This window comes from Gadus macrocephalus, chromosome 22 (genome assembly GCF_031168955.1).
Source record: "Gadus macrocephalus chromosome 22, ASM3116895v1".
NCBI lineage: Eukaryota > Metazoa > Chordata > Actinopteri > Gadiformes > Gadidae > Gadus > Gadus macrocephalus.
In genome coordinates, this window is record NC_082403.1 from 1795409 (window position 1) to 1819711 (window position 24303).

At 43.1% G+C, this 24303-nt stretch overlaps 1 protein-coding gene and 2 long non-coding RNA genes across 4 annotated transcripts in view; all 3 read right to left on the minus strand.

The window, feature by feature from the left end:
• Positions 1-3544, minus strand: part of LOC132451482 (uncharacterized) — a 41623-nt gene extending 38079 nt beyond the window's left edge. Inside the window, exon 1 of the long non-coding RNA XR_009524093.1 lies at positions 2179-3544. This is a non-coding gene — a long non-coding RNA (uncharacterized LOC132451482). The remainder of the gene's footprint in view (positions 1-2178) is intronic.
• A 5177-nt stretch (positions 3545-8721) lies between these two features.
• LOC132451410 (BOLA class I histocompatibility antigen, alpha chain BL3-6-like) lies at positions 8722-16044 on the minus strand. Its single transcript, XM_060043949.1, has 7 exons — positions 15872-16044; positions 12484-12756; positions 12098-12382; positions 11446-11724; positions 10917-11048; positions 10784-10825; positions 8722-10555 (listed from the first exon to the last, which is right to left on the minus strand). Exons 1-7 carry the CDS (start codon positions 15924-15926, stop codon positions 10446-10448), a joined length of 1176 nt encoding a protein of 391 aa, XP_059899932.1. The 5' UTR covers positions 15927-16044; the 3' UTR covers positions 8722-10445.
• Positions 16045-20178: 4134 nt separating this feature from the next.
• LOC132451474 (uncharacterized) overlaps positions 20179-24303 on the minus strand; it is a 6789-nt gene continuing 2664 nt past the window's right edge. For both annotated transcript variants that reach the window (XR_009524082.1, XR_009524081.1), the window contains exons 4-6: positions 22753-22904; positions 21495-21579; positions 20179-21370 (exon numbers count right to left, since the gene is read on the minus strand). This is a non-coding gene — a long non-coding RNA (uncharacterized LOC132451474). The remainder of the gene's footprint in view (positions 21371-21494; positions 21580-22752; positions 22905-24303) is intronic.

Sequence of the window (24303 nt, forward strand, 5' to 3'; positions counted from 1 at the left end):
AAGCGGAGTAGAGAGGTTCCTATTGGCTCGCCGTTTGACAAGTTGGTTTTGTCTGCCAGTATGGCACTCCCGCCGTTTAAAAAAAATAAGAAACGGACGAGAGAAGCTCCTTATTGGAGAGTTGCACTCCGTAGCTCCGCCCCCAGTGGTAGCGGACCTCATGGAAACCGTATTACTCTGGTTTTTGCTTTCACTTTCATGGATTCCATGAAGGACGGATTAGGGCCGGAGGCTTTGCAGACTCACTTTTTTCTCTTGGTCATCGCCTTGCTTGATCTTGGAGGAATTAGTTTTTTATTAAGCTGTTGTGTTTTGCACATCCTCGGCTTTTTTGAGTCTTGTGTGCTCTGGTGACTTAAGTTTCTTGACTGGGGTCCAGCAGGAGTACATTGATTGGGCTCTGCACACAACTTCACCTTAGCCCATAAGGCGAAGCCTAGACGGCGTAGCCTACATGAAATAGAACGATAGTTATGTTATTATAACTCTAGTTCTATGATTGTAGGCGTAGCCGTCTAGTTTCCCACCTGCTGTACCCTCCAAATGCTGAAAGAATAGCGTGGAGGATGAGCAGCGTTTTGCGCCGCCTTATATACACGTGCCGTGGGAATGTGGGCGGTGCCCACGTTGATTGGTGCATAGTTGAAATTGTTCAGTGCGCACGGGACAAGCCCATAAGGCGAAGCATAGACGGCTACGCCTACAATCATAGAACTAGAGTTATAAGAACGTAACTATCGTTCTATAATACGTCCATGCCTCCCCTCGCGCAAAAAGGAAGCTGTACCATTTCCGGTCTGCCCTCGCGTAGCAGACACACGCTAATGTAGGGTATATACCTGTATATGTCATGTATCTATATAGGCTATATATATATATATATATATATATATATATATATATATATATATATATATATATATATATATATATATATATATATATATATATATATATATATATATATATATATATATATATATATATATATATAGAGGCTTATATATAGATATTTTGAATACATATGTAGCAGCTAAATAACTAAATAACAAACCACACACAGAACCGTTTGAATTCTCTATTCATTTATAACTTTGGGAACATTGTCTTATTTATTTGTATATTTGAAGTTAGGCTAAGTCAAAGATGCTGAACTCGACTGATGGCAACGCGATCACTAAGAGCGAGCAAAGGTCACATCAGCATCTCAACTCTTCTCTGTTTTGGCCCCGCGTTGGTGGAACGAACTCCCTGCTTCCAGAGACTCAAGACTCACCTGTTCAGAGTTCACCTGGGCTGTGCATAGCCTCCACCTTACACTTTATATATCTACAGAAATAAAGACCAATATATATTTGCAAAGTTATATCTAAAAATATATATCTACAGATATATATTGACAAATGTATATCTACATATCTACAATCTACATGTGTATATATATATATATATATATATATATATATATATGTATATATATATATATATATATATATATATATATATATATATATATATATATATATATATATATATATATATATATATACACACACACATATATATGTGTATATATATATATATACATACGGTAGGACCTGTTCCACCAGGAGCTCCTGAGCAGAAGAGGACCTCAAACACATAGAAGAGCACCTCAAACACATAGAAGAGCACCTCAAACACATAGAAGAGCACCTCAAACACATAGAAGAGCACCTCAAACACATAGAAGAGGACCTCAAACACATAGAAGAGCACCTCAAACACATAGAAGAGCACCTCAAACACATAGAAGAGGACCTCAAACACATAGAATAGCACCTCAAACACATAGAAGAGGACCTCAAACACATAGAAGAGCACCTCAAACACATAGAAGAGCACCTCAAACACATAGAATAGCACCTCAAACACATAGAAGAGGACCTCAAACACATAGAAGAGCACCTCAAACACATAGAAGAGCACCTCTAACTCTAACACATAGAATATGACCTCAAACACGTAGAAGAGGACCTCAAACAAATAGAAGAGCACCTCAAACACATAGAAGAGGACCTCAAACACAAAGAAGAGCACCTCAAACACATAGAAGAGGACCTCAAACACATAGAAGAGCTCCTCAAGTCATGTGGACACAAACCCTTCCTATTACTGACTAGTTAAAAATGTCCAAACATCATCATCATCATCGACATTCCCCAGCTTAAGCAAGAGCCTCAAAGTCAGCCAACGATCCATAGCTAGCGAGCTACCCCAGCTCGTGTGTCTGGTCCAGACACACGAGCTATACATTCAGCACAAAGCGTATCTCATCTTATGATATGATTTATCTGCTGTGTCCGTAAAGCAAGAGACAGATGTTCTCTAGAAGCGTAGAAAACCAAGCAATCAGGAGTGGAAGTCTTGAATGTAGCAAGAAGCCTCAGGGGGTGGTGATCGGGACTCAGACCACTGGGAGCTTTCCCTGACTGGAGCCTGGAGTCTTTCAAAACGCCACCTCAAGCGTTTTATTAGCCTTTTTATGTTATTATTTTTTGCTGGAGAAGGAGGGGTGGGCAGCTGAAAGGAGTCGTAGTGAAACAAATGTTGTTTCGGCCCGGCATTCGAGAGGGCCTAGTGCACGGCTCCGTTAACTTCTCGTGACCGAGGTTTTTCCTTTTACTTAACATGAATGACGTTGAAGGTTTTTAGGCACTGTGGTGACTTTTTATCTCCAAAAGTTTTTTAGTGATAAAGGGATTTTTAGACTGGTTCAGCTGCTGCTCAATGACTCTCACGTTCCTCTGCTTGCGATCATTGCTATTCACCATTTATTGATCCATTTATTCAAAAGATCCAAAGACAAAGAACGGCTGCATTACGGTATCATTTTTATAATATTGTTAATAGCCTAATAAACCTTTTCAGTTGTGTTAGTATTTACTTTTTCATTTGCTTGTTGTATGACAGTTAACAATGTTGGCGTAGGCCTATTACAAATATTCATGTGGGTAGGCACCTCCAACCTCGTTGCTGATCGATATGTAACCATGTATTTGTATATAAATTATTGATTGCATTTTTCGTAAATAGTTGGATGGAATCTGTTTCTTAAAGGCCCACTATGCAACATTTTTAGCCAAAATTACATTAATTATGCAGGTTCAGAGTTATTCTGATTGTTCTACAACAATTTCTGGGTCGTTTGGTGGGTGTTTCATTGCCCCTTGTCGCTTCTCCAAGGAAAAAGCGAATATGCAACTTGCTCTGTTCGGACCGACACAATCCGGATGTGACGCAGCAGAAGTATCCAATCGCGCCTCGAAAATGTAGTCAGATTGTGGTTTCGAAAATGCTTTACGGCACAGACACACCCCCAAACATGGCCCCGGCTAGATATAAACAGCCAGGTGCGAGGCAATTGTTGCATTCATCATGGATCAATCGACTGATAAGGGAGCCAAGAGGCGACTGTCGGTGGAACAGAAGAAGAATAAGAAGAAGTTGGACCAGAGAAGAGACCAGACACGAGTGAACCTAGGGCAAGCTTTTGTGGAATGGCGTCAAGACTTGGCTTCGTTGCTGTTGAAGCAATAACATTGAACTGTATTGTTTTCTAGGCCAACATACATTTACTATGTTGTTGGTATTATATGTTATATGGAGCAATCTTTCATATTTATGAAGTTAACTTATACTTCCATGGTCGGTAAACAATGCGACTGCTATCGCTCAGACCTCTCGCTTATGATGCTACAATGCTAACAATGCTAAAAAACTAGAATATTTCTGCATCCGGTACGTCATGAACTAGGGCGTGGCTAGGCTCCCATGATGCGGAAGCATCTCTCCTTGATGTTGCCCTGCGCCATCGAGCAGTTTACATAGGAATGAATGGGCGCCATTTTGGAATCCGGTGTCCATTCTATAATATGTCCATGCTCCAGCCCCGCAGTTAGTTGTACGGAAAGGATAATAGAGTGCCGAAGCCACGCCCCTTCCGGTAGAGGCCATGGGACCTATGAGATCGAAAAATATCAAAGGGTTTCAATGGAGAGAAAGTCATTATTTTCTGGTCCCAGTCTTTATATGCCCCGGGTTACACATATGAAGTTTGTGGATTTAAATGATCATTTTTCATGTCACAAGTTTGACCGTGTAATTGTTCAGTTAAAGGCTGTAGAAAACATAACGAGAAAGACTACACGTCTCGTATGTGACGTCACGCTCCCTGCGACTGGCGTGGACAAGACCGATAATCTCCCCACCGGCATGACTGAAACTCTCCACATGCCCAAACTTATAATGGTGTTCACCTCTTTGGATGCTTTTATCCTCCTCTTGGAAAGGGGGAGGATACGAGCTACAGGCCTTACGAGCTCTATGTACAGCAGGGGCGATTCTAGGTTCTGACTTTTCGGGAGGGCTCAGCCCCCAGGAAGCCACAGGGGTATATGAAGTAAATAATGGGGGGGGGACATCCGAGATGTGATTTCCTGCATTCTGCTGCATTTTAGGGTGACCTGGTGGAGATCCTAAATTTATTCTGGTGGGGGGAAATCGATCTATTTATCTTTCAATCCAACACAATGTATATTTTTTTATCACTGGTCTATTGTCTGGTTTATTGTCAGAAAAGCAAAGACCTTTTGTAAAAGTCTAACCTCGATTAAACTCATAATACCAATGATTATTTCATCCTAGAGGAAATTAGATATTATCCATGATTTTTCTTTTGTCCTGTCCAAGATTCTCTGACCTTTCTTAGTTACTATGCTGTTGCATGTCTAAGCCAATAGATGGCAGTGTGAGCTAAATAATGCAGTTCTGAACCACTAAGCGATGAAAGGAAAATAGACTGTTTGGATGAAGGAATAATCAAATGGACGTGAACTGTAATAACAAATTTTAGGTATATTCAATTCCTTTGGGTCATTTTCACTCGAAAATGAACATATTTCCCTTTTTTTTTTTGGTGTTTACAGTTACAGAAAGATTGGTTTTCAAAGTAAACTATACATAAATATTGAAAATGGATACAAAAAATGTGAAGACTAAGTAAAATGCGAAGTTCAAAACAAATATTGTTTTATTGATATCGGAATATTGTATCAACATACATTTTAATAAAACTTGTGATCCTTATCATGCATATCATGCTACGCACCATTACAAGCCTCTTCCAACTAAAACATGAAGCAATTCAAGAAGAGGCATAGATAAAATCGCCTTGTGTTCATCTGTCATTTAATAGACATCTGACAGATTATGTCAAGGTTTTAAAAGGAATTATTACCTGGTCATGTTATAACACAGCTGGAAATCGAGGATTTTCTGATAAAGACTAGCAAGCCTCTTTGACAGAAGGAACAGCAGAAACTATGTTAGGCGCGCTCGTGCTGCATTTTTGGAGTCGTCAAACAGGAGACGCCCACCCACCAATCAGAGGTAAGAGATTCCTGCAGGAAGGATGGCTCGATTTCACTAGCCCATTTGAGACTGTTCATTACAGCATCCATCCTCTCATTGCTTGTTTAAGAAAACGGTAGAATATTAGATTTGATATGTAACTAACTGTATTCCGTTACAGTTAAAATTTAAATAGTTGGTATTTAGAATACAGTTACATTGTTGAAATCAATGGATTGCATGACGATACTTATCTGTTTCACAAGTTAATTCGTGCTTTCACACCAACAGCATTTAGTGCGCACTAAACGAGATTTGTGCCTTGGTTCAGTACGTTTGCGTTGGTGTGAATGCACAACCACCTCACTTTGATGCGCACCAAATCAAACGGCCGAGAACTCCCTGAAGAGGTGTTCCCTTCCAAACGAACCCTGGTGCGGTTCGCTTGAGATGTGAAAGCTAACGCACCTCGGTCCGATCAAATTCTAAAAAGCATACGCCTCTTTAACGGGCACCCGCTCATCCGCGCACATTATGGGAATTATTGTTTGATTAGCGCCGGTAACTCCAATACTATCAGCAAATTAAATTGTCGGACCGTCTGGCGAAAATGAGTCGTGATTCAGCATGGAGCAAAGAGGAGATGGAATATTATTGGATATTTGGACAGACACCCACATAAAACGTATGCTTGAAAACACATATAAAAATGCTGACGCATTTAACACAATCAGCATCAGGATGCGGGAGAAGGAGTTCGACCGGTCCGCAACAACAAATCAATATCAGCACAACGAGTGCCCGCTGGATATCCATGAAAATGTAGGCCTACTTTCACAGACGCTTCCCCTCACTTTTCTATCTTTACCTGTTGACCCTGCCCCTGATTTTTTTGTCCAATGATTTAACGATCATTGGACAAAACACACATGTGCGTTGTTGACTAATTCTGAAACTGTTGCGATTGCAATGTGAAAAGCAACCGCACCAAACCAAAAAAAAAAATAGAATCTCTCTCTCTCTTAAGGTTATTTTTAGAGGCAACTCCTATGCACTTAGCTCAGTGATATAATAATCAAATAAAAATGTTAGATGTAATAACGAAACAGAATATTTTATGTTTATCTATTTTCCCACTTTTATAAGCTGAATAAATCAAGAAACTGAAAAGGGAAAATTGGTAAATTCGTCAGTTGGTCATATCTTTTGCAAAAACATACTCTTATCAGGGGCGTAGCCACGTGGGGGCCAGGGGGGGCAGTCAGAGGATGGCCACCCTGCAGGCCACCCCGAGTCTGAAAAAAATTAAAATTCCTGAACAGAAACGGTCTAAAGAAAGCTGAAATACATGCATTATTATTTTGGTCTAATTTTGACTTATTTTTATTTAAAGTCTTATTTTTTCATATTATAAATAAATATTGCACTTAAAATGCTTCGGTTTACCTAAATAAGTGATTGCCTAAAACGACAATTAAATGTCTTTCTGTCATTTGCACTAAAAACATTCTCGTGTCGCGAACCCCCTCAGATAACACATCGCACAACATCTAAGCACCCAATCAAATAACACGGGTTTATCAATAAGACATTAGTGTCCACAAGAACGTTCATTCAATCCGTTGTTTATGGCCTGACGGGCTGCGGGAAAACGGCCGCTCTGAGTGACGTGGTGCGTGTGTTTTAAAATGTTTTTTAAGTTTTTAACAATCAAGTGCCGCCCCAAATAAAAGACACAATGTGCGTGGGTGGGCTAATGGATCCTCGCCTTTTGTGCCGAGTCCATCCGTGGATTGACCTTACCTCAATGTCTCCGCAGACCTGTTCCATTGCCTGCAGAAGAGGCAGGCGGGAATGTGGTTGGCGGTCATATACACGCCATCCTCAAGCCGAAAATAAATCTTCTATAAGGTTTAGAAATGGCGAGTAAGGGGGCAGGTATAGGACTTCAAATGGATTATGGGTGGAACCAGTTCCAGACCAGAACAACCCGATGGAAACTAACATTATGCCAGACAACAACCAACCTGGGCTGCACTGATCTGTCCTGTTCACCTGTATCATGAAGTGCATCTTGAAATGTGATGATACGTTGGGTATTGTAGGGACCTATCTTTGCATGATGGTGCAGTCACCCTCGAAGGCTTATGGAGGCACACAATGAGTGGTCCCCCCGCGCTGCCCCGGGACGTGCACAACTGCCCTTTGGCAGTGGCGTAGCTTAGTTGTGCTGGGCCTCGGGGCAAGATCGCGCTGGGCCCCCCCCCTCTGCCGTGGCTACTGTCACTGGTATGGTGAGGTACAGGAAAAACACTGTGCAAACATTTCTTCTCTTTACGTTTTTTAGTACCACTTTTTAGCTTGCTAGACATTGCAATGGTATGGCTTAGCTTTTAACAATATGTTAAGAGTTGGAGATACTAGCTGTGTTCGTTCCCTATACACTCACTCACTATTCCCTATATAGTGTTCATGATATAGTGCACTATATAGGGAACGAACAAACGAGAATTCGGACACTACGTTGAACATATTTAAACGTCATGTGCGTCAGTAAGTGCGCCGGGTATTTGTGTGACGCAGACAGATGCGCCCACATCATGTACACAAACCGGGCACTCTCGAGGAAAGCTGGACGTTGGATTGATGTTGAATGTTACATTTCCTTGTTCAAGTTTTTTTTAAATTAATTTTGAATTCAGACATTTCTAAACGAAGACGGAGACTCCATCATTAAATGTATTTGTTTTCGCGGTTAATCAGCTTCTTCTTCTCCTTCGGAAAAACACGACCGCATTGCATTGTGGTATACGGGAGTAACATGTAGGGTACGTCGTATGTACACTCAAAACATCACGGTGATTGGACGAACAGATTTCCCAGCAGACCCTATCTTTTGTAAATGTTGAAAATAAAATAAAATAAATGAAGTAGCCTAAGTGCAAGTGTATATACTTTTTTATTCCTAGCCAAAATATCACTACTGATATTTAACCAAATGACATACATTAAGGCAGAGGAAGATAAAATATATAAGCCACCCTGACTGTGATGTTATGAGAGAAGAGAGTCTGTATAATGCGGTCAGTTCCTTTCTACAATCACTTGTTGACATCTTATGCTGCTTTCACATCGCCGCCAGCACGGCGACCGTCGGGCGGCCGGGGCCCACGTGGCCTGGGCCCCCCGGACGCCCAGGGCCCCGCCCCGGAAGCCCCGGCCCAAGCTACGCCCCTGCCCTTTGGCCTTTATAGCTGACTGATTGGTGTTCGGTTTGGTAAGTGTTTACTTTTCAGGGGTGTATCTAAGCATTTTCAAGTTCCCAATGTGTTTTGTATTTTGAATAGATGTGTTTTTTCCCATTTCATTTTTGAACTAAGTGGCTTATGTATGAAATAGTTTGCAGGAGCAAGTGTGTTGCAGAAAGGAGCAAGTGTGTTGCACAATTGCAACTAAAGTGCAAAGCAGCGCTTTTGTTAAAGGTATGGTTACATGTGTTTAAGGTATAGTAACAAAAACTTAAAGTTGTCTTACTTTGGTCTAAGCAGGTGTCAATAGTGTTCAAGCAATTTTAAATTGCAGGCATACGCATTAGAAAAGATATGCATATGCAGGTGTACTGCGCGCGTTCATTAGGGGTGCAACGGATCACAAAACTCACGGTTCGGATCGTGTCACGGTTTTTGAGCAACGGGTCGGATCATTTTCGGATCAACAACAACAAAAAAGATAACAAGACAAATGTGACTTGAAATAAAATCTTGAAATGTGTATAAACAAAATAAAGCGGGAAAACAGGTAATAATCCTGCTTCCTTTAAGCATATTGAATATTTAAAAATATAGCTTAGTGTCCACATAAAATAAAAACTTAAATAATATTTGTAAACAATATAAAGTGCAAGCTGAGGCATCATTCCTTCTCCTTCTAAACATGGATAGTAAAATAGACATAGCTTTTGTCCACATAAAATAAGAACTTAACACAAGATGTCTATCCAATATATAAATAAAATCTTAAAATATTTTAAAACTAAACAAAGTGCAATCTGCGGCATTATTCCTTCTTCTTTTAAACTTGGATAGTAAGTAAAATAAAAAACCTGTGTCCGAAGGAAGCACAGCAGACCTGGATTTACACTTTAAATCCTTTTTCAAAAAGATGAGGATGTGTGCATTGCCTGGGGAGAGCGTAGTCTACCATCTCCCCAGGCAATGCACACATCCTTCATTCATTTTCATTTTGTCGAGCTAGCTCGGCTAACAGACATCCTCATCGTAGCAAAACACTGTTCTGTCGTTATTTATTTGGCATTTTGTAAATCCATTGATTTCTGTTGAGAGACTCGTTGACCGGAAGCAGAAAGGGGGGGTTGGTTGTAGTCTTTTCGCTCGGTTCTAGCCCTACTGTTGAGGCGGAAAACCGAGCGAAAAGACTACAACCAAACATAAACAGCCCCCTTTCCGTTACCGGTTGCGGCCCGGTTTCCGTTTCAATGAGATTTATAAAATACCAAATAAAACAAAATCATCGGATCATTTGCATCCCGAACCGCAAGGGTTTATCCGTACGGATCACGGGTAATCTGTGATCCGTCAACCACTAGCGTTCATGTTTTCCTCCCTGGTGAGCTCGGCCAGGAACCGCTACCGGTTAGTAGGGCTGTCAACGAATATTCGAAGTTCGAATATTCGTTCGAAATGTATCCAAAAACGCGAATTCGAACGTGAAAATTAATATTCGAATGTGAAAAAACACTCCCGCGGTACAAGCGCCTCTATCTGCTTTGTGAATGAGCCTCTGTCTGTTCGCGATGTCCCTCATAATATATAATATAGCTGGCTGCTAACCGGCGGTTAGCAGCCTGCCCAGATGGGATCCTTGACGGGACAAAACTTCTTGCGATCAAGTGCCTATCTTATCTTATAATATGATTTATCTACCACGTCCGTAAAGCACGAGACAGACGTTCTCTAGAAGCGTAGAAGAAACCGAGCAATCAGGAGTGGAAGTCTTGAATGTAGCAAGACGCCCCAGGAGGTGGTGATCGGGACTCAGACCACTGGGAGCTTCTCCAGACTGGAGCGGGAACCATCACTGGAACCATCACTGGGAGCAGAGTGGGAACCATCACTGGAACCAGTGCTGGAACCATCGCTGGAACCTGTGAGATACAACAGTGAAAGATCAATTGATCTCCTGTACACATATGATAGTAATAATATAATAAAACTGTTTCTCACTATTGCTCTGCTTACGATAGAAAGGACAAAAAAATGAAAAACGGACAACCACCAAGTACAGCAAGGCAATAGGCCTACAAACATTACAAATATTACAAATATCAAGCTCAGTATTCACAGATTGTAGTAAACTGAGATGGTAGGTGTACCTGGGAGAAGGGGCTTATCAGCTCCTTTCAGCATCTCTTCATCTACAATACAAAATACAGTACAACCGTTACAATGTTGATGTGAAACTATCCATAATATTAGTGTATTAACGTTAAACTATATTTATTTTACCTCTTTCCGCTTGTGTCCTCCTTCTCCTGAGGATAATCACCACACCAGTGATAATGAGCCCCACCACCAGTAGACCAACAGCAGCCCCGGCAATGAGTCCAATGGGGGGTCCCTCAGCCTCCACGTGGTGATCTAAACACGATCCAACAGAGTCAACATCAGCCGTCGATACGTCCATAGGACTCATGCTACATCTCGTATCCTACTCATCAGGCAGCGCCACTAGAATAATGATACTTCTTATTTAGTCCTCCATGCACTCTGACTGACCCCACAGGTCTGGACGCTGCCCCACCTGCTCAGCGGCTGAAGAGGAAACCCCAGACTCTGCAAGACTCTTACCCCACAAGACTCTTACCCCACAAGACTCTTACCCCACAAGACTCTTACCCCACAAGACTCTTACCCCACAAGACTCTTACCCCACAAGACTCTTACCCCACAAGACTCTTACCCCACAAGACTCTTACAAGACTCTCACCCCACAAGACTCTTACCCCACCAGACTCTTACCCCACCAGACTCTTACCCCACTCTTTGACCACATGGATGTTGCTCGCAGGGTGGTTGACTTCACAGGTGTAGTTGGCCGTGTCGCCCCCAGGAATCATCACCCACATCTTGATCTGGTGGGTCCCGTCCCCGTTAGGACGGACCCCCGTGGACTCCAGACCATCCAAGCGGTCCACCAAATGGCCGTCCCTCCTGATGTTCATAGTGATCTCCTTGGGATAGAAGCCTGTGGCCAGGCAGCTGAGCTTCAGGTTGGTCTTGAATGGCTTGGCGGATATGTATATTTCCGGTCGCACTGTGAAAAAAAATAAAATTATTCCAGTGGCTGCCAGGTTTTAGGATCCTCATGGACGTAATGGTACAAAGAATTAACTTCTATGGTCCTAACCCTAAAGGCTGCTGCAGGCCGCAATATATTGACAACCCGCGAATAAAGCCCGACCCATATTGGGGAGGGCTTGTTGGCCTTTATCGGTTTTGGCGAAAGTGTTTGCCGATATAGAAGCTTTAGAAATGTAAATATATCTATATTTTGAATATCGGCCGATATCTGTTATCGTTTTCTCCCTAATATCGGTATCGGCATCGGCCCCTAAGTTCCAGTCTGGATCGTGCACTGGTGCTCTGTGATGTCAGATTACAGCTGAGGGGGACGGTTCCACACTTACCGGCCTTAATATTGGCCTCCTTCCTGTATTTGAGGAAGGTCTGCAGCCACTGGACACACTCGTTGTGAAGGTAGCCGTCGGTGTAGTCGTTGAGCTGCTGGATGCCGTCCCACTTCTGCTTGGTCGGCAGGGCTCCGAACATGGGGGCGACCCACTGCTTGTGATGGCTGTCGAAGGACAGGAAGTCGTCTCCGTCATAGCTGTACTGGTCAATCCCACTGAGCTTCCTCTCAGGGCCTTCAGTGTTTACCTCACAACCATGTCTCCACTGGAGAACGTGGTTATCTGAGAGTGAGAGTGAGAGAGACTGTTAGATAGCCAACCAGACAGACAGACAGACAACTGCCAGCCAGCCAGCCAGCCAGCCAGACAGACAGACAGAGCACCTGTGTCGTTCTTCCTCAGGCGGTCGGTGAGGATTTTGAGGTTGACCTTGAACCACTGCTGTTTGGTCTGCCGGGAGCTGGTGCCCTTGTCCCAGTATTCCTTGTCCAGACGCTCCTTCATCCAGTCCTCCCTGGGCACCTTCACCTGGGTGTCGCTGTCGAAGTAGTCGATGGGCCGGCCGTCCAGCAGGCCGATGGCTGAGAACTCGTGGATGCCGGGCAGGCCGACGGGCCGTGTGAAGGCCGTGTAGATGTAGGTCAGCGAGTTGATTTCTGGGAGGAGCAGGGTTCAACAGCACTGAAGGGATCAGACGAGTCACTGACCCCCCGCGGGCCTCAGTGTCCCCGGTACTCTGCCTCGCTTTCTCTTTCATTTGATATTTTGCATTCTCAAGCATATCGTGATATTTAAGGATTTTGTGTAAATCCCCAACGCGATAATAAAATGTTATCATATCTCACAGCCTCTTACTGACACAGCCTCTTATTGACACAGCCTCCAACTGACTAAGGCTGGGACAACGCGTCGACGTAATCGATGATGTCGACGCATAAATTACGTTGACGTGAAAAATGCGCGTCGATTCGAAAAAAACAAAAAAACAAAGACGGCGGCGCCGGAGCGTAGTAGCAACGCGAGCGGCTCCTCAGACTCTCATCGGTGCAAGGCGCCACACACTCGTTCCTCTAAAGTATGGGAATTCTTTAATGTGAAAGGAAACGATTCCGTGATATGACATCTTTGCAAAATGGAGATGACTTTCCATTCTAGCACCACGGCAATTCACCAGCACCTGAAGAGGCGTCACCCGGTAGCAGCTGCAGATGACCGAGCACCGTAGAATTCTAAGAATGCATTACTTTGCACTTTTATTTTGGAATTTAAAAGGCAATAAACATGTATTGCAATGTTGAGGAATTCATGTTTTTTTCATTCAGTTACGTAAATCAACACGTATAAATTGCTATTAGTCAATTAATGGGGAGATAATCGATAATCGAATCGGACTGAAAAAATGAATAGTTAGATTAATCGATGCATCGAAAAAAATAATCGCTAGATTAATCGTTTATCCCAGCCCTATAACTGACAGCCTGTAATGACTGACAGCCTGTAATGACTGACAGCCTCCAACTGACACAGCCTCTTACTGACACAGCCTCTAACTGACACAGCCTCTTACTGACACAGCCTCTAATTACTGACACAGCCTCTTACTGACACAGCCTCTAACTGACACAGCCTCTTACTGACACAGCCTCTTACTGACACAGCCTCTTACTGACTGACACAGCCTCTTACTGACACAGCCTCTAACTGACACAGCCTCTTACTGACACAGCCTCTAACTGACACAGCCTCTTACTGACACAGCCTCTAACTGACACAGCCTCTAACTGACACAGCCTCTTACTGACACAGCCTCTAACTGACACAGCCTCTAACTGACACAGCCTCTAATGACGACACCACCCGCTGGGAGGCCCAGGTGATGGACTTTGTTGTTGTCGAGGTACCTCAGTCCTACCAACACAAAGCGTGTTGTGAATGGTATGCAGGCCTACTGTGATACCATCATTAACCACGGCCCCGCCCTCACTGAGGAAATATGACAACGATGTCGTCCACCACGCACACACATAACACACACTGATCTTCAGAGTCAACGGGGTGAGGTGGTTTACCATACACACACATACACACACACACACACACACACAGCTTTAGGGGGGATCGATTTGATATGACATCAACTATCGGAAACATAAGGTTAGATAATAATAATAAAAGGAGTTAAGAGGCTGTGTCTGTTAAGGGACAGGGCGAGGGGACCCAAACGCTGGACACAGGGAGGCAGAGATGGAGTGAAAGGAAGTGGGATTTATTGGGACAAGGGGGAAACGACAAGCTGGGGCTAGGCAAGCGGTATTCAGGCAGGCAAGGACTCGGCGACAGGCGGTTGAGTTACATGAGAGTAGTGTTGCCACCCGTCCCGTTTTTCCCAGAATTGTTCTCTTTTCTCACCAGCTGTCCCAGGAAAAAATAAATCTCTCCCGGGACACAATTTGTCCCGTTTTTTTGGGGGGAAATGCAAACACCTCATTTGATTACTTTCGTTCTGTAGTCTTATACGGTTCCTGTGCTTCTATGGCTCTTAACAATTTCGCAGTTTTTCTTCCCGTCTATGCGTACGTGACCGTGACGCCCCATTCTTGCGCTTCTCAGACAGAGCGGGAACACAATTTCAAACATAAACATATCAAAGTGGAGGAAAGTCACTCAGTGTGAGTGGAGTCGAGCGCTGCGTCTTCATTTGCAATGGGAGGAGAGACTGACGAGGAAGGAGATGGAGCAAATAAAACATGCAAGCCACCAGTACGAAAAAAACCGTATACTGTCAACGGTAATCTGACTTACACGCAGACCATTTTTTTCTGTAATATCCACAATTTGCTCTTATAGCACGGCTAGTTTCATGGGGGTCTTCATAAAATTCCAATAGCCCATATTGATTTATTGATTATTGATTAATTTATTGGATATCCATTTGCAGCAGCACAGTAGCATGGCTATTTTCCCTGGAGTCCATAAATACAGTTATATTAACCATACATTCCGAGTCTCGTACAAACATAAACACATACTAATCTAATCACATAGGCCTACGTATAATCAAACACACACGCACACACACACAACACCAAAACAAACAAGGAACATATAAATGTTGAAATAATAGCAACGTTGACAGTTTGTGATCAAGTCTCATGTGATGTCTCTCTCTGTGTTCTCGTGTGTTGACATGGCTGCTGGACTGAAATTATCTGCTGGTGTACATCCACCCTGGTGACCCCTGAACGAATACATTTATTAACATGACTTTGTTTCCGTCTCCTTTGTCCGAATTGTATGTTCATTGGTCAGTCTGAACTGGTAATAATGGCCGAGCCCTCCGCCCCAAACATTTAATCGAGTGTCCCTTTTTTTTCCCAAATCCAAGGTGGCAACCCTACATGAGAGAGAGAGAAATTCCACAAAGCCGTTTTTAATAAAGGTTTACGAGTTGCGAGTGGTAAAATATGAATATTTAAATATTTACATAAAATATATAATAGTTATTGTAACTGCGTCAGTGTCCCTTACTTCCTGCATCTCGTCTGACCAATCAGAGCCCACATTGCGTGTTGCCAGGCAGACTCTCTGTGAGTAAACAGAACACAGGCCACTACTTCACACCATCTAAGGCCGTGAAACCAACGTTAATACATACACACACAGTATGAAATAAGCCACTTTTTAATCTCTATCTATAAATAAAGACAAAAAAAAACGTTGTTTTTTTTACTTTCGCTTTTGTGGATTAGTCTGAATAAAACCTTTTTTTACCTGCGTTCACGGGCCAACCTCCGCAGAGCAGAACCAGCGTCGACAAGGGCCACATTCTGATGATTTCAACGCTTCTCTCGGGTATCGGAGTACGGTTTTAGCGGTGGTATCGCCGCTGCTCGTCCTGCTCAGCGCTGTGTTTTCTCTGCCGTGTCTCTCCAACTGTGTCAACACCTCGACTGGGTAGCCCCTCCCATTCTGCCATGTTCCAATATCAATACGTCACAAGCCGACCGTGGCAGTTGTGGCAAAGAGGGGAGACGCACACAATTGACTGAGTTTAACAAAGAGATTTATTATAATCAAGTGAATATAACATAACATAAGGTATGGCGTGTGTATTCAATCTAGTCAGTGATGTAAGTGTGTGTGTACGTAAAAGTGTATGGGTGTAGGGTTGTCTAGTGATGTTATGGTTTGCGTCGAGGCATCGGGGCGTGTGTATGGCAAGCCGAATTGACATTTATTAACTAAGTTTGACTATCCGGAATTTACATTGTAGATATCAACAACTTCATTCAAGATATCTGTTACGTAGTTGTGACTAGTCGAAACGACAGTTAGAGATATCTGTGACGTAGTTTTGACTAGTCGAAACGATAGTTAGAGATATCTGTAATTCAGTTTTGACTAGGCGAAACTGAATTACAGATATCTGCAATGACTTCACGGAAAACGACATTCAACTCGTCACACATCTTAAATGACAATTGCAGATATCTGTAATTCAGTTTCGCCTAGGCAGAATGAAAGTTAAAGATATCTCAAACGTCATTTGAGTGTTGGGCATTACGTTTTAGATATCCAGAAATACGTAATTTCCCCTTGCCGCCATAATCAAAGAAGTGGGTTCATTTCCGAATGGAATAAGAAAGGAGCAGTCATGGCGTTGGCTGTGATCGAAAAGATCACGAGAAAATATGGAGCGATTTAATCAGTGAATTGTGTGAATGATGATTGAACAAGAAGCTGCTCCGCTCCCGCTTAAAGTAAACGGTCCTATAATTTGTCATTACAGATATCTGAAACGTCATTACAGATATCTGAAACGTCATTTCGCCTAGTCAAAACTCGAATTCAAGATATCTATAATTCAGTTTCGCCTAGGCAGAATGAAAGTTAAAGATATCTACAATTGTAGATATCTCTAATCAAAATTCCTTTCAAGATATCTATAACTTGATAATAGATATCTACAACGTCATTTTGACTAGTCGTAACTCCAGTTAGAGATATCTACAACGTCATTTTGACTAGTCGTAACTCCAGTTAGAGATATCTACAACTTCATTTCGCCTAGTCAAAACTTAATTTAAGATATCTGAAAAGGGACATGTAGATATCTTGAATTGAGGTGAATTAAAGATATCTTGAACTGGAATTATGACTAGTCAGAATCAAATTGTAGATATCTCAAACTGGAATTACAGATATCTACAATTCAGTTGCAGATATCCGTAATTCACAAAGTGGATATCCGCAACTGAATTGTAGATATCCGCAATGAGAAACCCCATAGACCTGAATGGCGAAAATGACGTAATTTCGCCTAGGAGGAATGTCTTTGTGGATATCTGAAATGACAATTGCGGATAGGAGGAATGTAGTTGCGGATATCCGAAATGTTAGTTTTGACTAGGCGAAACTGAATTGCAGATATCTGCAATGTAAATTCCGGATAGTCAAACTTAGTTAATAAATGACAATTCGGCTTGCCATACATTGTAGATATCAACAACTTCATTCAAGATATCTGTTACGTAGTTGTGACTAGTCGAAACGACAGTTAGAGATATCTGTGACGTAGTTTTGACTAGTCGAAACGATAGTTAGAGATATCTGTAATTCAGTTTTGACTAGGCGAAACTGAATTACAGATATCTGCAATGACTTCACGGAAAACGACATTCAACTCGTCACACATCTTAAATGACAATTGCAGATATCTGTAATTCAGTTTCGCCTAGGCAGAATGAAAGTTAAAGATATCTCAAACGTCATTTGAGTGTTGGGCATTACGTTTTAGATATCCAGAAATACGTAATTTCCCCTTGCCGCCATAATCAAAGAAGAAGTGGGTTCATTTCCGAATGGAATAAGAAAGGAGCAGTCATGGCGTTGGCTGTGATCGAAAAGATCACGAGAAAATATGGAGCGATGTAATCAGTGAATTGTGTGAATGATGATTGAACAAGGAGCTGCTCCGCTCCCGCTTAAAGTAAACGGTCCTATAATTTGTCATTACAGATATCTGAAACGTCATTACAGATATCTGAAACGTCATTTCGCCTAGTCAAAACTCGAATTCAAGATATCTATAATTCAGTTTCGCCTAGGCAGAATGAAAGTTAAAGATATCTACAATTGTAGATATCTCTAATCAAAATTCCTTTCAAGATATCTATAACTTGATAATAGATATCTACAACGTCATTTTGACTAGTCGTAACTCCAGTTAGAGATATCTACAACGTCATTTTGACTAGTCGTAACTCCAGTTAGAGATATCTACAACTTCATTTCGCCTAGTCAAAACTTAATTTAAGATATCTGAAAAGGGACATGTAGATATCTTGAATTGAGGTGAATTAAAGATATCTTGAACTGGAATTATGACTAGTCAGAATCAAATTGTAGATATCTCAAACTGGAATTACAGATATCTACAATTCAGTTGCAGATATCCGTAATTCACAAAGTGGATATCCGCAACTGAATTGTAGATATCCGCAATGAGAAACCCCATAGACATGAATGGCGAAAATGACGTAATTTCGCCTAGGAGGAATGTCTTTGTGGATATCTGAAATGACAATTGCGGATAGGAGGAATGTAGTTGCGGATATCCGAAATGTTAGTTTTGACTAGGCGAAACTGAATTGCAGATATCAGCAATGTAAATTCCGGATAGTCAAACTTAGTTAATAAATGACAATTCGGCTTGCCATACGTGTGTCGAGTACCTCGGCTCCTCCCCAGCGAAGCTCCGTATCGAGTAGGATTCACATAGGCGAAATGACGTAGCGTGTGACGTTCGAGGCTTCATCTCGGGCTGTTCCGCGATATGGGTTCACAATTGGCACATTTTTACAAAAAGAAGACCCTACCCAGTTCCAAGATCACTTTTATGGCTATGTAATTAATCACACTCATTTTCAGTCATCATGCAGTTCTATTATTACAATTATTAGTAAGGCTACTGTAGTTATAAGACAATCTATTTTGCCCGGGATGACTTAAAATCTTTGTCAAATGATTTGTTCTCTACCATGAGCTCGGGAGATATTTATGAACGGCACACTCACACGTATCACTGAAATGACTTTAATTCTTAAACGTTTTGATGTTGTACGAAGCAAACATCACATCATCACAGGAAACTCTTTCTTTCATCATAATTTCATTCACCACTAGGTGTCCCTAGCGTACTCATTTGAAGCTTCGAGGTCGAACCACTTTGATGGTTCATCTGGCTGCGAGGCTTTGACGTTTCATGAGGCATCATCTCGGCACCACTAGTGTTGTCAGGTGTAAACATACCTAGGATACAACTAAACCAAAGGAACAAACAATAAGTGGTGCCTCCCAACCGAGAACCAGCCAAACACTGGGCTCACAGGTCTACTTAAATAAGCCCAGCTCAGGTGTTGTCAATGAGCTTGTTAAGTATGGAAAGCCAAGAAGGCCACAATCCGGCCCTAGAATGGCGCGGTATAAGTGCAAAACCGTACGGAATCCGTACGGTTTTGAATGACTAATAGCCGCGGCTATTAGTCATTCACTCCGGCTATTAGTTATTCACTCCGGCTATTAGTTATTCACTCCGGCTATTAGGTATGCAGAACGAGCCCCTCCCTCTTCTTTGCTTGACCACTAAGTTTGAAGGCTGTCTAACCAATCAGTGAAGAGAAATACCAGACTAAAGTAACGCATTGTCGAGACTAGCTGCAGTGCCTCCATGTTTCGCCGTAACATAAAGCTGTGTTGTCTTTACTAGTTTCACTACAATGTTATGACCACCACTAGCTAGTGGAAAATACATTTGTGTCTAGTACAGTGATATACCTCTATCCTTACAGATATAGGCTACATATATCTCTATCCTTATAGATATACATCTCGAGAGATATAAATCTATCTCTTTATAAATACTAATACTAATCCATTATTATATATATATTTAATAATAACGGATTGAATTTATATAGCACTTTTCTCTATATATATATATATATATATATATATATATATATATATATATATATATATATATACTGTATATTTAAAGACACTGGATGAATACAAGAAACATTTCACAAAATACTTTATTACATAATTCAGTAGAGCAATTATTTCAATCATTCTTTGTAAAAAAACAATTCTGTGGAGGAAAATCTTCCATACATACAGTATATCCATCGTGAAAAAACACTACACATTGTTGGGTAATGATGCACCAAATGAACACTGATTGGGAATTTTAAATAATTTTAAAATATTGTAATATATAATTCTTTGAAACTGTTTATGATTGTAACTGTGATGAATTTCAGACTGTAGCTGTGATAAAGGACAGACTGTAGCTGTGATAGAGGACAGACTGTGATAGAGGACAGACTGTAGCTATGATAAAGGACACACTGTGATAGAGGACAGACTGTAGGTGTGATAGAGGACAGACTGTAGGTGTGATAGAGGACAGACTGTAGGTGTGATAGAGGACAGACTGTAGGTGTGATAGAGGACAGACTGTAGGTGTGATAGAGGACAGACTGTAGGTGTGATAGAGGACAGACTGTAGGTGTGATAGAGGACAGACTGTAGGTGTGATAGAGGACAGACTGTAGCTGTGATAGAGGACAGACTGTAGGTGTGATAGAGGACAGACTGTAGGTGTGATAGAGGACAGACTGTGATAGAGGACAGACTGTAGCTATGATAAAGGACACACTGTGATAGAGGACAGACTGTGATAGAGGACAGACTGTAGCTGTGATAAAGGACAGACTGTAGCTGTGATAGAGGACAGACTAGGTGTGATAGAGGACAGACTGTGATAGAGGACAGACTGTAGCTGTGATAGAGGACAGACTGTAGCTGTGATAGAGGACAGACTGTAGCTGTGATAGAGGACGGACTGTAGCTGTGATAGAGGACAGACTGTAGCTGTGATAGAGGACAGACTGTAGGTGTGATAGAGGACAGACTGTAGCTGTGATGGAGGACAGACTGTAGCTGTGATAGAGGACAGACTGTAGGTGTGATAGAGGCGGCGGTGTCAGAGGGGAGTGGGTAGGAGTGAGGGCACAGGGACAGTGTTTGACAACACATATGCTTTCTGATGAAGAATTGTCTTTGAGGTCCAAATCATGAGGTTCAGAGGGTCTGTGGGGTCCTAACATCAGGTTTGGGGGGTTTGTGGGGTCCTAACATCAGGTTTGGGGGGTCTTTGTGACATTAACATGGCGTCAGTGTGTCTCTTGCAGTTCCGTACTAGGTCTGGGAATTGGAACCGGAAATGCTTCGGGTTAATTAAAACAGGATCAGTAAAAAGCCGTCTTCCAAAGGGTAAGGTGTCGACTGTTCCACCAGTTCTGAATCAACAGTGTGTGGTGTGCCTCACCTCAGGGTGTGTCTGTGTGTCAGTACGTCTGCCCAACGCGACTCAGACTGACGCACAGCAAGAGACTGAAGACCGGCCCCGACACCTGGAGGTGGAGAGAAACACAAGTTACACCCTCACCCTAACCCTAACCCTAACCCTTATCCCTATAGAGCCTAACCCTAACTACCCTTACCCCTATAGAGCCTAACCCTAACTACCCTTACCCCTATAGAGCATAACCCTAACTACCCTTACCCCTATAGAGCCTAACCCTAACTACCCTTACCCCTATAGAGCATAACCCTAACTACCCTTACCCCTATAGAGCATAACCCTAACTACCCTTACCCCTATAGAGCCTAACCCTAACTACCCTTACCCCTATAGAGCCTAACCCTAACTACCCTTAGCCCTATAGAGCCTAACCCTAACTACCCTTACCCCCTACCCTACCATAACCCTAACTACCCTAAACCTAACTGCCCCCTCCCTAACTACCCTAAACCTAACTACCCTAAACCTAACTGCCCCCTCCCTAACTACCTTAAACCTAACTGCCCCCTCCCTAACTACCCTAAACCTAACTGCCCCCTCCCTAACTACCCTAAACCTAACTGCCCCCTCCCTAACTACCCTAAACCCAACTGCCCCCTCCCTAACTACCCTAAACCCAACTGCCCCCTCCCTAACTACCCTAAACCTAACTGCCCCCTCCCTAACTACCCTAAACCTAACTACCCTAAACCTAACTGCCCCCTCCCTAACTACCCTAAACCTAACTACCCTAAACCCAACTGCCCCCTCCCTAACTACCCTAAACCTAACTGCCCCCTCCCTAACTACCCTAAACCTAACTGCCTCTTCCCTAACTACCCTAAACCTAACTGCCCCCTCCCTAACTACCCTAAACCTAACTGCCCCCTCCCTAACTACCCTAAACCTAACTGCCTCTTCCCTAACTACCCTAAACCTAACTGCCCCCTCCCTAACTACCCTAAACCTAACTACCCTAAACCCAACTGCCCCCTCCCTAACTACCCTAAACCTAACTGCCCCCTCCCTAACTACCCTAAACCTAACTGCCCCCTCCCTAACTACCCTAAACCTAACTACCCTACCCCTAAATAGCCTTACCTTAACCCAATTAACCATAACAACCCTAACCCTACCCTAAACCTAACTGCCCCCTCCCTAACCACCCCCACCCTAACTGCCCTCCCCAGGGCGCGGAGGCCGAGCCCTTACCGGGACCCGGGGGGGGAGGCTGAGCCCTTACCGGGACCCGGGGGGGGGAGGCTGAGCTGGGGACTGTGACCCGGTCGCCGGCCGGGGACGTGATGGTGGTCGTCATGGTGACCGCCTCCGCCTCCCCTCCACCCTCCTCCGTGGCGTTGAGGAAGATATCCAGGTCATCGCTGCTCGAGTTACCTAGACAACGCACCTGGGGTTACCTGTCCGTCTCACCTAGTGCTGCCTGTCTGCCTCACCTAGTGCTACCTGTCTGCCTCACCTAGTGCTACCTGTCTGCCTCACCTGGTGTTACCTGTCTCACCTGGGGTTACCTGTCTGTCTCACCTGGGGTTACCTGTCCGTCTCACCTAGTGCTGCCTGTCCGTCTCACCTAGTGCTGCCTGTCTGCCTCACCTAGTGCTACCTGTCTGCCTCACCTAGTGCTACCTGTCTGTCTCACCTGGTGTTACCTGTCGGTCTCCCCTGGGGTTACCTGTCAGTCTCATCTGGTGTTACCTGTCTGTCTCACCTGGTGTTACCTGTCTGTCTGACCTGGTGTTACCTGTCTGCCTCACCTGGTGATACCTGTCTGTCTGACCTGGGGTTACCTGTCTGTCTCACCTAGTGCTACCTGTCTGTCTGACCTGGGGTTACCTGTCTGTCTCACCTAGTGCTACCTGTCTCACCTGGGGTTACCTGTCTGTCTCACCTGGGGTTACCTGTCTGTCTCACCTGGTGCTACCTGTCTGTCTGACCTGGTTTTAGCTGTCTGTCTGACCAGTGGTTACCTGTCTTTCTCACCTGGTGATACCTGTCTGTCTGACTTGGTGTTACCTGTCGGGTGTGTGTTTGTGTGTGTGTGTGTGTGTGTGTGTGTGTGTGTGTGTGTGTGTGTGTGTGTGTGTGTGATAAATTAGGCTACATTAATGAAAATACTGATGATTGTGTGTTACACACAAAGTTTCTGAGGTCGCTCACCAGTTATAATAGTTAAAGCTATTTAGACGGGGAAATATGTACAAATAATGTCATGTCTTGTTATACTTGAGTCCAATCACCCCAACTTCTGATGCAGAGAGAGAGAGAGAGAGAGAGAGAGAGAGAGAGAGAGAGAGAGAGAGAGAGAGAGAGAGAGAGAGAGAGAGAGAGAGAGAGAGAGAGAGAGAGAGAGAGAGAGAGAGAGAGAGAGAGAGAGTGCGCGCGCGTGTGTGTGTGTGTGTGTGTGTGTGTGTGTGTGTGTGTGTGTGTGTGTGTGTGTGTGTGTGTGTGTGTGTGGGGGGGATTTAGCGTGTGTGTGTGATAAATTATGCTACATTAATGAAAATACTGATGATTGAGCGTTACACACAAAGTTTCTGAGGTCATTCATAATAGTTATAGCTATTTAGAAATATGTAAAAAATAATGTCATGTCTTGTTATACTTGAGTCAAAGGGTCTGAATAGAGTCCAATCACCCCAACTTCTAATATAGAGAGAGAGAGAGAGAGAGAGAGAGAGAGAGAGAGAGAGAGAGAGAGAGAGAGAGAGAGAGAGAGAGAGAGAGAGAGAGAGAGAGAGAGAGAGAGAGAGAGAGAGAGAGAGTGTGTGTGTGTGTG